The sequence below is a fragment of the Daucus carota genome, chromosome 3 (genome assembly GCF_001625215.2).
Source record: "Daucus carota subsp. sativus chromosome 3, DH1 v3.0, whole genome shotgun sequence".
Lineage (NCBI taxonomy): Eukaryota > Viridiplantae > Streptophyta > Magnoliopsida > Apiales > Apiaceae > Daucus > Daucus carota.
In genome coordinates this window covers 62,404,980-62,417,967 of record NC_030383.2, presented here as the reverse complement: position 1 = coordinate 62,417,967, position 12,988 = coordinate 62,404,980, and the positions used below count along the sequence as shown (strand labels likewise).

Sequence of the window (12,988 nt, the reverse complement as noted above, 5' to 3'; positions counted from 1 at the left end):
TACTAAAACAAAATCCGAAAATGATCCAAAAATCATCCACTTGACCCGAGATTGACCTGAAATGACCCGAAATTAAAATTTCATTTCTAATAACTTCAATTTTAGTTTTATTCAATTTTAAGTGATTTTAACTTGACTCGAAATCAATCCAATTGTTGACACGAACACAACCTGTTACCCGAAATTGTCACCCCTAAATCCAATTGTTTAAGATGGAACGTTTTATTTATGGTTCCAAAATAGATAAATTTGTTCATTTTGGATATATAATTTAGCATTTATCACATGTTTACACCCAATTCATATATTAGAAAGATTGCCATATATATTATTGTTTGTTTTGAATTTTTTTTCATATAAATAAAAAATTTAATATATAAAAACTTTTACGAAAGAAAATTATGAAAATAAGTGGTCAATGCACTTTTAAGAGGCATTCTCAATATCAATTAGCTCATCTAAATGGGATGGGCTGAATATTTTTGATATATTATATATAATTTTTATAAATAATATTTATCAAATTAAAAATACTTTTAATTTTCATAAAATTGAGTATGCCTTTGCCTATAATCTCTGTTCTAAAAGTCGGTGATTAATCGCGATTAATCACCGATTAATCCATGTTCCGTAGCTCACCGAACTGATTAAATCCCTGATTAATCACCGATCAATTCAATTAATACCCGATTAATGCTTGTTCCGTAACTTCACCGATTAAGTTCGATTTTCACTTTTTACCACACTACCTGTAATAAAGCAATGTCCTTATTTAGCAACCAAAAGATATTTGAGAGATCGAATCATTTTATTCGACTCGGATAATAAACTGAAAACAACCCGGCTCATTTTATTCGATTCGGACAATAACACAATTAGACAAACCGTTATTTTCCGCGAAAGTTCACAACACGACTTTCTTACAATCTCTCTCACTTCCTGTTGTAAAGAAAATTCAAAAGGAAATGTCAAATCTTGAAAAAGAAGAAACCCACTTAAATTATTAAATTCAGACATCCAATTCATCTTCTTACAGAAGTGTACATACACAAACCCTGTCTGTATATCTTGATCAAACACAATCCTCTTTAACCCCTTCTGTCCTAAACCAAAAATCACCTGTATATAAATTTTGATCAGAAAAAAACCCTTTTGTGTTAAACAAAAATTAGTTTAATTCATTGAAAGGGTTTGTTAAAGGCTCAAAAGGGTGTCTATATATGGTCTTATAATTGTGTATAGTTGATTGTGTAGAGAGAATTGAAGAAATGGCTCAAACCCTAACCCTAATTCCTGGGCTCCCAAATGATCTTGCTGGGTTGATTTTGTCATTTGTGCCTTATGCTTATCATGCTAGGCTAAAACCCACCTCGAAGTCTTGGAGGATTTTTTTTAATTCAAAAACCCTAGTATTGTTGAGGAAGAAATCGAGATTTTCACACCTACTGTGTGTGTTTCCGCAAGACCCTTCTGTGTCTTCGCCTTATTTGTTTGATCCTAAGAGTTTGGCTTGGTGCCCTTTACCTCCAATGCCTTGTAATCCTCATGTTTATGGTCTTTGTAATTTTAGTTCTGTTGGGATTGATTCATGTTTGTATGTGCTTGGTGGGTCGCTTTTCGATACGAGGTCTTTTCCCATGGATAGGCCTTCTCCGTCGAGTTCTGCGTGGCGGTATGATTTTTTGAGGAGTCAGTGGGAGGCTTTGTCGCCTATGTTGTCGCCTCGTGGGAGTTTTGCTTGTGTGGCAAATAAGGATAAGATTGTTGTGGCAGGGGGTGGGTCGAGGCATACATTGTTTGGGGCTGCTGGGAGTAGGATGAGTTCTGTGGAAATGTATGATATTAGGAAGGATGAGTGGGTGAGGTTGGATGGGTTGCCGCGTTTTCGAGCTGGTTGTGTTGGGTTTTTGGTTGGGAGTGGTGAGGAGAAGGAGTTTTGGGTTATGGGTGGGTATGGTGAGTCTAGGACTGTTCTTGGGGTGTTTCCAGTAGATGAGTATTATAGGGATGCTGTGGTGATGGAAATGAAGAACGGTGGGGGGACTTGGAGGGAGCTCGGGGATATGTGGGAAGAAGGGGAGAGGAGGCGGTTAGGGAGAATTGCCGTGCTAGATGGCCCAGGCTGGGACGCTCCAGGGATTTTCATGCTTGATATGGGTGATATTTTCAGGTTGGTTTGCTTTAATTCACTTCTATAAATATGAATTGTAAGATCAAATTATATTATGCCATGAATTTTAGTTGCTGTTTTGTTCTTTATTCTGTTTTTATGATATATGCCTTTACCATATTTTTGCTGCCACTATAACTATACCATCATTCTATTTTTGCTTGCACCAACTTGAGTACTTTTGGTGTGGCTCTGATACCTATTGTTCTCTAAATGCCTAAAATTCTCATGGCTGCATTCTAGATCATTGCAGTTATCAACCGCTTGATTGTATCATGTATTGATATTACTTGCAATATATGTATAAGTTATAAGATTAGATATATGTTCACCCCTCGTGAATGAAGTAATAGCTAATTTCACTGCATCAGTCTTTACTCTTCCTCTTTTTTTACTGTAGCTATATTGTTTTCTTTTATATATGCTTAATATATTTACCTAGCTATACCAGATTTATACTTCATTGCTGCTGTTAAGATTTCAGGGTATAGAACTTTAATTAATTAGTTCTGATTGGCTTTCTTCCAAAGTTATTATATGTCAAGTGACAGCTATAAAAATCTTTTACTGATGGTGCAAAAATAAAAGGAAACCATGTCAATGGTTGAGGTGTAACTAGCAACTAAGCAGTTGTCCTGTTAAATTTTAGCAGAATAGCAGATACTGAAATAATTACGAAATCTAGTTGGCTGATGAGCTTGCACTAGGCGTTTTATTGTCCCGCCTTTTAGTTGCATGAATGATAATGATTAATTAAATTGCGCTTGAATATAATCATTATATTTAACAGTCTTCATATTATAGTGAATATAAATTGAACATTTTTTCCTTGTGATCTACTATCTATTAATTGAATCATTTAATAGCCTATGGATGGAGAATATTAGTCGAAACCTAAATACTTGCATTAGTAGAACCAGTCAATGGACAGTCATAAATGTAGTATCAGACTATCAGGCATCAGCAATCTTTTGAACTTAATTGGTGTTCCTTTCCTGTGTATAAGTCATAACATATACCAATCTACGGTGTGCCTACATAACATGATTTCAAAGGTCTTAAGTTACGTTGAACAGGGAAGGAGACATACTGATGACACTTAAAGAGTTTATCATTCCTGCCTTTCTTTATATTTCTTCCTTCTGAAAATTTCTGGTGATATCATACTTGACAAACACATAAGGTGATAATTTATAACTATATTATGTATATATGGATTGTGTGCAATATTTCATGCTAAATGATCTGATTATATTGTTGACGGTTAGTAAACAGAGAAATTCTATACATATGTGTGTAGTTTCACTGCAGCTAAATTTGCCTAAGTTGCATGGATAAGAAAATTTATGTGTCTGAAATTCGCTATTTGGTACTAAAACTATTGCTGAAGCATCTTGCTTCTATTAGTCTAGTTAATGAAAATGTGCAAGCACCGCAGTTTGGCTCTTCTGTTAAAAATATTATACCCAACAATATCACTTAGAAATTATAATATGTGATTATTACTGTAACCATTACAATGTGTCATCTCATTTTTGTGTTATTCCACAGGTATGACATGTCTTCAAACCGTTGGTGGAAGGAGACGAGTGTTCCAAGAAAAGCTTCAGATGAATTTTCAATCGGCTTTGTTGCATTGGATGGGGAACTGCACATAATAGGCCTCCAGAGTGGATTTGATTCCACGGAGAGCCGGAGGCCAAGACACAATAAAAGGTCATCAACACTGCTTGTGCAAATATATGATCCTAAAAAGAACTCATGGAGATCCCTTCAGACAAAGCCGCCTTTTGGTCATCCTTTAGACCTCAAAACTGCAGTTCTGTGCACGGTACAACTATAGATTCAAATGCTTTGTTATGCTTGGCGATCTCTCTTAAAGGTTTATTTATATTGTGAAACAGAACTCTTGAATTTGTATGGCATTGTAAAGGTTGATAAAAATTATGCATAATCGAAGACATGAATTTGTGTTTAGAAACAGAGTGTGTACATACAGTAAATGAATTTGGATTCGACGTCCTTTGTGCTTAAATGTGTCTCATTTCTTTTCGTAATTTCTTTTATCTCTTTGGTTGCAGCAACTTGAATAGTATGCAGATATTCAAAGTTCTTATTCTAAATTTCATGGAAGATATAAAATCGAAAAGACATCGGCTATAACCAGACTCATATACTAGGATGAGAATAGTTTAGTCACATGAAGTACTGGAGATGAAATAATATATAGAAGAGCCTGGCTCTTTAGAAAAAAAATTCCTGAAATTTGAGCTTGGCTCTTTAGAAAAAAAATTCCGGAAATTTGAGCCTGGCTCTTTAGAAAAAAAATTCCGGAATTTTTTTGAGAAAATCTTTTCAAGAATATTTTTCCGAGAAATTTTTCTGGATAATTTTTCCGAGAAAATTTTCAAGAGAAATTCTCTTGAAATTTTTTTCAAGAAAATGAATAATTTTTTCTGTGTATTTCTTTCATAAAAAATTATGAAAATAGTGATAAACGGTCAATCTTGAAAAATGTTCTCTTGTTCTTAAAAAGGGAAATCATTTTCCTGAAATTAATCATTTTCTGACAAGAAATTTTCGTTCTTTGAAAAATAGTTTGTTTTCAGAAAATAAAATATACAAAAAGAAATACGGGATATTCTGGGAAAAACTTTTTACAAATTCACACAAACACACAAAATATTTTCTTTTAAAGTTCAAACAAACAAGGAAAAGTAACGCCGATAGTTGTGTTGCTGGCTATATCCAGTGAAGAACTTATAAGAATGGTAATAACAAGGTTCGAAGTTCCTATTCTCATACTCAAAAGGAAACAAACTAAATAAGTAAATAAGTTAAACCTTAAGATATCATTGTCTGCTATAACCAGACTGATATTAGTAAAAGAGAATATCTCAGTCATATGAAGTACTGAAGATGAACTAATATATAGAAAAGCCTGGCTCTCTAGCCTTCCCTTTCGAAAATGAAACAGATAACTTCTCTGTTGTCGTAAAACCAGACAGCTAACTAAACGTTCTACAATTTGCACTAGATGCCCAGGCCTAAACACGAAACTACTGTCATTACTAAATACTAATACATCAACAAAACGTTGGTTACCTACCATTAATTTTCATTGATGAGTAGGAATGTTGGTAATTAGAGGCTCTATGCTTGCACCTCTCGAACAAAACTTTCATTCGGGCCTTGCTGACTAGTATTGTCTTCATGATTTGCCGCTGTGGTCTTCAACGGAACCTGTACTTCCGTTGTCTTCTTTCTTGGAACCGCCAGCTGCCCTGCTTGCAGCTTGCCATCCCTCACCAGAGCTGCGGCCAAAACTAGGGAACATTGCACTTCCACCGCTCCCCAAAGTAATGTCACTCTGTAGAGAGTGACCTGCACTACTTCCGGCAGAGCTCATGCCAAGCTGACTCTGCAAGGCTTGTTGTTGATGAAGTGCCATATAGGGATGCTGCTGACCATAGAACATGGATGGCCGGGCTGCAATTGCTGGATCTGGGACCATCGGTTGGGATTGTTGGTGTTGCATATAGTTCATGCCCCCCTGTATTACATTATTGTGTAAGGATCATAAATTCATAATAATTCATTCTTGTGTTTTTCACAAGCTACTCGTGATAGAGAACATGCATGAACGGTATGATTTTAAGAACCGATGTGCCCATGTACCCACTACAACCTCACTGAATTAACCATGCCACATACAGCGGATTTGCTTTTTTCATCTCCAATAGCATGCCAGGCCTACTAAAATGTGCTTACTACTTAACTTAGGATTGGCGAGAAAGAGCAGGTAGATAAGTTTAACTAATAGAAGGATTTCAGCAATCTTATCGAATTTTAAAGTTTGAAAAATCATCTACAATCATTTTAGCAAAGTAACCATTACTTTTACCTGAGAATACATAGGGGAGGGTGGTGGTTGGCTATCAGCTATTGCAGCCAAGTACATAAGGTTACGCTGAAGCTTAGCTTGGTTCCTGCAATGGAAGAACAATAGTTGCAAACGATAAACAATAGAACTATGTAAGAACTGAAGTGCACAAATCATCGCCATGAAAACGGATAAAACCAGCTACTTACTCTGCACATTCGCCAAGTTTTCCTGAACTCTGGTTCTCCAGAATCCTCAAGATCAAGGACTTGTTCTCATCCAAGTACTAAACATGCACATCCAATAAGACCATTTAGTCTTCGAAAATTATTATCACGATTCACGCCTCAAGGTAAAAACCCGAAAAATTCAAGATTATTTCTATCATGGAAAAAACCTAAGAACAGAAAATCAAGAACTCACTTATGAAATCTACAATTAGTACAGGCAGATACTAGAGTCATGGCTGGATGTCTAAATATTTAGGCAAATCCAATCGAAAAATAGTTTCAAGCCTCGAGGTAAAACCCGAAAAATTCAAGAATATTTCATCATTCACAGGGCAAAACTAAGAACAGAAAATCAAGGCCTCACTTTTGAAATCTCAAATAGCAGGATATTGACACTAGAGTCATGACTGGATGTCTAAATCTTTAGCCAAACCAAACCAACCTTTTAATTTTTTTTTTATCTTACAAATTGGTCCCCTCAAGTCCTCAACTTTTTATAACCACTTTTTTACATGGTTCCTAAAAATCAAACAGGCAATTCCAATTTCCAAACATAAAACACACATACACAGGAAAAAAAAAAGATATTTATATTGCAAAATGTCCAATATTATCTCTCTCGCTCCTTTTACGAGATATCGAAGACTTTACGAGATGTCGAGGGCTCAAATCTGCATGTAAAACAGGGATAAGGAAAGAGAAATTAGACCTGCTGGATATGATCAGTAGTGATGCTAGTGGTATTGTAAGCCCCCCCACGAGTAGCCTGCTGCTGCTGCATTAGCTGTTGCTGCATTTCTCTTCACCCTTGCTTCTGCACAAAACCAAAGCAAAAACCCAAAAAACCAGCTGCTTTTCACACAATACCCAGATCAAAATCTCTTTCTTTTTCTTCTGAGATGCTGAGTTTTTTGTATTTCTTCTTCAGTCACTGTCTGAACAGTGCAGGTTACTATATAACCTGGGAGCTGAGGTAGAAATGAGGAGTGAAAAATAGAAAGAAATGGTTTATTAAAAGAGAAATGCTCTCTTCAAGATTATAGTACCTTTCTTGGGATCCTCACCTTGCTCCCTCTCTTCAATGTTACAGCTCTCCTCTGTCACTTTCTCTAGTCTTGTGCCACGTTTTTTGCCTCAGCAAGGTGCAGAGACACAGATATTCAATGATTCAAAAATTTAATTATACACCTATTTTGCTACGGGTTAATTATTTAGTTGGTTACTGAAGTGAGCTTAATGTATCAAATTGGTCACTGAACTCAAAACGGTATCAAAATGGTCACTGAAGTGACTATAAATATCAAACAAGTCCCTTGAAATATAAATTCAAGCATTAAAAATATTATTTATAAAGTTTTATACATTATTTTTTAATGTTACCAAAACCAAGTAAAAGGTTATGACTTCTAATATTTATGATAATATATTTAGATTTTATAAAGTTGATTTATTATTTATTTTTAATTAAAACAAAAAAATAACTATACGGTAAAATATAAATAATAAATAAATTTGATAAAATCTAAATATATTATCATAAATATTAGAAGTCATAACCTTTTACTTGGTTTTGGTAACATTCAAAAATAATGTGTAAAACTTTATAAATAATATTTTTACTGCTTGAACTTATATTTCAAGGGACTTGTTTGATATTTATGGCCATTTCAGTGATCATTTTGATACCGTTTTGAGTTCGGTGACCAACTTGATATATTAAGCCCACTTCAGTGACCAACTTGATAATTAACCCATTTTGCTACTAGCATGATCCAGAAATATACGAATAATTATAGACTTGGCGGAAGAAAAATGTCGGACATAAAAAATTTAGGATGAAATTATTTTTATTGTTGAATGATATTGTAACACTTTCGTGTATATATTGAAAATTTAAGTTTAAACTATTCTGCGCTTTTTCTCGCATTAAACTTATTTATTAAACTTATATCATCTTGCACAGCTAAGTAGAGTTAGTTAGAGTTAAGGGTGGATTAGATTTTTCGTGTATATACTTTCAACTTGTATAAATAGAATTTTACTGTTTATTTCCACATTTCTCTCTCTAAATTATTTTAATAACATACATATGTTAAGGACGAGATTCTTGATAAAATTTTGTAGGAAAACTCATGATCCTTAATAAATGGATATTAGAATATACAAGATAATATATGATATGTTGTAACTGTCGTTTACGGATATCCCTGCACTTATAAAACACACTCATGAAAAGTTTTATGTTATTTTCTGAAGTTGAGGATCTTTGAAGTGCATTTAAAAGTGGCATAAAATGTTTTAAACACACCAGGCTATAGATTATGCAGGAGTACAAAACTAGGCCTACTTGTTTTTCCTTTTATATGCTTGCAGTGCAATTTTAATATCTGTCGGATCTTGGGGAGCTAAGAAATCCTAGAGTGCAAGTTTTACTTTCGCAAGGACAAAATAAACATGTCAAGATGATTATCTTGTCTTCCCCAACATTGTCACATTACGAGATTTGGAAAATTTAATCGGACCTGATACGGATTAGATCGGAAATTTGATAATATATTTCGTTCTTAATTTAAATTTAAATTGTAATCGATTTGAATTTTTTTTTTTTTTTTGAACTTATCAATTTGAATTTCTAGTTTTCGTCACATTTTCGATAATAATATGTTTCATAAACTTAGTTCACAAGACCATATTTCAAGACCATATTTCTCGTAAGGAATCTTATTTTTATTTTTATCCAAACAACAAACGTGTTAAATATATGTTAAATTACTTCACAAGATCAAACACGATTTCAAAATATTTCGAGTAACATATACTTCACCATCTTCCTAGGTTCTTTAAATATGATAGACTCAATACGCATGTTAATATTGCGCGTCGGAGCGGATCTAAGAATATTTTGTTAGGAAGACATTAAACAAATTTTTAAAATGCACTTATATATTTTCATATTTTAAGGCGCATTTTTATAATTTTATAAGAATGATGAAAAAATGCCAAAAAATCTAAAGGGCAAATGTTTCCATATCCCTTACTAGATGTGCCTCTGCGCTTCTCATGTCCCTTACTAGATAATCCTCTACTCTCCGGTATATTTCATGCACGAATTTCATAACAATTGCAACATTCGGAGAACCACATTAATGTTCCTTAAGACCAAAGCAAGAATCTCGAATTTTTTCTTACAACACGGGCAGCACAGAGAGTCTCCAACCTTAGACATGCATGTGACAATGTCCAGTACTCCAGTGCTGTGAAGTTAAAAAACACAGCTCAAATATGTACTCCTAGCGAGGTAAAAAGACAGTAAAACCCATGAATATGAATTTGACTTGTACGTATTAACTGCTTTTACTGTACTGACACGGTCTGCACCGAACAGCTGTATTTTCATCTTCCCAAACTGGATTATTGGAGGGGCCTCCCCTGTGTTTTTGCCTGTGGGTGCAGTCAATTATATTTTTTATTTAAATATTCTCTCTTCAAATACTACTCCCTCTGTTTTTTTTATATGACGCTTTGACTTTTGACACACATTTTTAAATGCTTTGACCGGGTAGTTAAAAATATTATTTTTTAAATTTTCTTTTTCTGAATAAAAATTTTGATTATATATTATTATTCAGAAAAAGAAAATTCAAAAAATAATATTTTTAACTACCCGGTCAAAGCACTTAAAAGTGTGTGCCAAAAATCAAAGCGTCATATAAAAAAAAACAGAGGGAGTATAGCTTTTGTTAAAGTTAAACCTTATATGAATAATTAAACAGGAAAGTACCCCATTTCATTTTGTTTTTTATCACATTTGTTAGTATATACTCCCTCCGTCCTCCTCATTTGTTTACATCGGAAGACGGGGCTCGGTACGCATTCTAATACTTTAAAATACTACTTCCATCTCAAATTAGATGAGCTCGTTGACTTCAGGCACGCACTTTGAAGTCTATTGACCGCATAGCTATATTACTTATTTTTTAAATTTTATCTTTGTAAATAAAAATTTAATTATGAAATTTTCGTTTACAAAAGAAAAATTAAAAAAATAAATTTCGGAAATAATTGGTCAATGCACCTTAAGTTACATGCCCAAAGTTAACTAGCTCATCTAATTTGGGATGGAGGGAGTATAGTTTGATAAATTATATTGAACTTTTTTTTTCTGAATAAAAATTTGATGTTTATATTTTTACACAAAAAAAAAAATTTTAAAAAATAAATTATACAACTATGTTTTATATGTGCCTTAAAATACATGTTGAGCAGGATAAAAAAACAGTAAAAAAATTAGAGTGACGGAGCGATATTTTTAAACATCTTTTCCAAAAGACGTATATCTTTACGAACTTCCAAGAATTTATACTCTCGCTCGTAAACAAGAATCTGAATTTTTAAAAGAGAATTAAGTTGCTTTCAAGAAAAAAGAGAATTAAGTTTTTCCAAATCTATTTCTCTCTCTCAATTTTTTTTGAAGTGTCTTCTACACGAAAGCCCAATTTTTATTTTTAATTTTTTAACTTCTTCATCGCCAAACTTGCCCTGCCCTGGCTGTGACTCGTGAGATGTGGACCTCGTCAGTCATATCCCACATGCTCCACAAAATTGAAATTTATTTACACCTCTGAACAAAACATGTCGCGTAAAGACTACACAAACTTGAACCGCACCCAAAGATAATAAATAAACTTTTTAATACGTTAATTCAACCATCGCTTTGATTTGTTCAATTCAAGGTTGCCGAGTTAAATTTTTATTCTTTAAACGCCATCTCGCTAACGTTGTTTGATTTATGACCATTATAGTTCCCGCTTGACAACTTTGTTTAAACGAATTCTACTTGCTGATTATCATATGAACACAGATTACATTGATTATTTAATTTATTATCTTAAGTAGTAGTAAAGTCGTCCATATATTTCATAGTAGAGTTCAAGTTTTTAACTTTGTTTTTGTCACCACTTGTTTTAGTGTAACATTCATTATTGAAGTGAATTGCTTATATAAAGAATGTTTTAGTTTTGTAATTATATAGTTAAGGTTTTTTTTTGCTATTTTTCAGAAACTTGATTTCACTCCTAATTTGCTTGATAAATATATATCTGATAAATATAGATGAGATGTGGTTTTGTAACTAATTTTATCGCTGAACACGAATTTTAGAATAATATTAGAAAGATATCAAATATTTAAATGTTTCGAGAAAATGTATATAAGAGCTTCGCTCTTAATTTGTTACATAAATATAGGCGAGAACTGAGAAGTTGTTTTGCTACTATTTTTATTGCTAATGCGAATTTTATGATAATATTAAAAAGATGTCAAATATGTATTGACAATTTTCAAAAAAATGTATAAAAGCTCGAAATTAATTTTCTTATTGAATGCAGATTTTATTGTAATATCAAATATTTATTTGTTTCAATAATTTTTTAACTGAATATACATAAAATATTAAAATGATGCTAAAAATAATTTAGTTATTGGACATGACTTCCTTCCCCAAGCTCCAGGAGAAAAGATCAATTCGATATCAAACAGAAATTAATCAGATATCGAACAGTATAATAGACTAATTAGTAAGCAAATCAATGCAATCCTCTGTAGTAGATAACCTTTGGCGACTTCAGTAATTGACAAATGACAAACACACACAAATTTTTTCAAGACTCGAAACGTATAATACAAAGCTCTGTTGATTATATTACCGGTCAAATCTCAGACCATTTCATTTTCAACAAACGATTGTCAACAGTCCAAACCCATGCAAAGCCTATAAATAACTCACCTTTGTTAAATTATTCTCCACATTTCATTTTATCAAACACTAAAAAGTTTAACTGTTATTTGTTCCACAATCAGATTGTAGTTGATAGTTCGGGAATTTGTCTTGGTTGTGTTCCGATCAGTGATTTCGGCTCGTTCTTTGTTAATCAGTGCCTTTTGCATTCATTTTTCAAACACTTTTTGCTTGCTCAACAGACTGCATGGCACGTTTCAGCATTGCTCTTCTGGCTCTGTTTGTCATTGTTTTGGCTCTGGTTAGACCATATCAAGCTTGCAGGCTCTTATATGAGGAGGAAATCTTGGCGAAAAACGCGAGGAATTTTGTTAATTTTAATGATAATTTACATCTGCAAGCTCTGCAGAAGGGCTCTGTTAGGCCTCCTGGCCCGAATGGCTGCAGCTACGTCCGTGGCAGCAAAAATCCGTGTAAGACAAACGGGCAGAAATTTGCAGGGAAAAGGACTACTGCTCTTCCTCCATCGTTGCAGCGACATGCATACCCTCAGGCCTTGTCAGAATTCGGTGTTGCTAGCTGAATTTTATGTGGCACCAGAGTCGCGGAGATAACAGTGACTAAATAGGAGGGAATTCAAGGGTTCTTTTCTGTGGTTTTAATTTTCTGCACATTCTTTTATTGTTTTTCGACCATTGTAAGTATTTTTTACTAGTAAGTTGGTTTTTTCCGTGTGTCGAAATGTATATTTCTGTTGTTATAGTTTGTATACAAGATACATGACAGAGCTGAAGAAAGTTAAGTCATTATTGTACTCAGATCAACATTAGCTTGTGCAATAAAAGTGATCTGTGTTTTTTTATACATTAAGCTACTGAGTTACAATGCTTGGGTTATTTATATTCGTATTCAAATTTGATCAAATGCAGATAACAATGCAGAGTATGAATTTGATAGCAGACAGTGAT

The 12,988-nt window shown here is 33.5% G+C and overlaps 2 protein-coding genes across 4 annotated transcripts; one reads left to right on the top strand and one right to left on the bottom strand.

Moving 5' to 3' along the window:
• The first annotated feature begins 930 nt into the window (after positions 1-930).
• LOC108214227 (F-box/kelch-repeat protein OR23) lies at positions 931-4,205 on the top strand. Its single transcript, XM_017386096.2, has 2 exons — positions 931-2,170; positions 3,722-4,205. The coding sequence occupies exons 1-2, from the start codon at positions 1,269-1,271 to the stop codon at positions 4,011-4,013; spliced, it is 1,194 nt and encodes a 397-aa protein (XP_017241585.1). The 5' UTR covers positions 931-1,268; the 3' UTR covers positions 4,014-4,205.
• A 798-nt stretch (positions 4,206-5,003) lies between these two features.
• LOC108211956 (GRF1-interacting factor 1) lies at positions 5,004-7,472 on the bottom strand. 3 transcript variants are annotated; one of them, XM_017383684.2, is made up of 5 exons: positions 7,330-7,472; positions 6,993-7,251; positions 6,263-6,339; positions 6,075-6,159; positions 5,004-5,723 (listed from the first exon to the last, which is right to left on the bottom strand). In XM_017383684.2, exons 2-5 carry the CDS (start codon positions 7,077-7,079, stop codon positions 5,382-5,384), a joined length of 591 nt encoding a protein of 196 aa, XP_017239173.1. In that variant the 5' UTR covers positions 7,080-7,251; positions 7,330-7,472; the 3' UTR covers positions 5,004-5,381. The 3 variants fall into 3 exon arrangements, with proteins under 3 accessions (XP_017239173.1, XP_017239174.1, XP_063946301.1); XM_017383685.2 differs by having other exon boundaries at positions 7,348-7,366; XM_064090231.1 differs by lacking the exon at positions 7,330-7,472 and having other exon boundaries at positions 6,993-7,323.
• Positions 7,473-12,988: the final 5,516 nt, after the last annotated feature.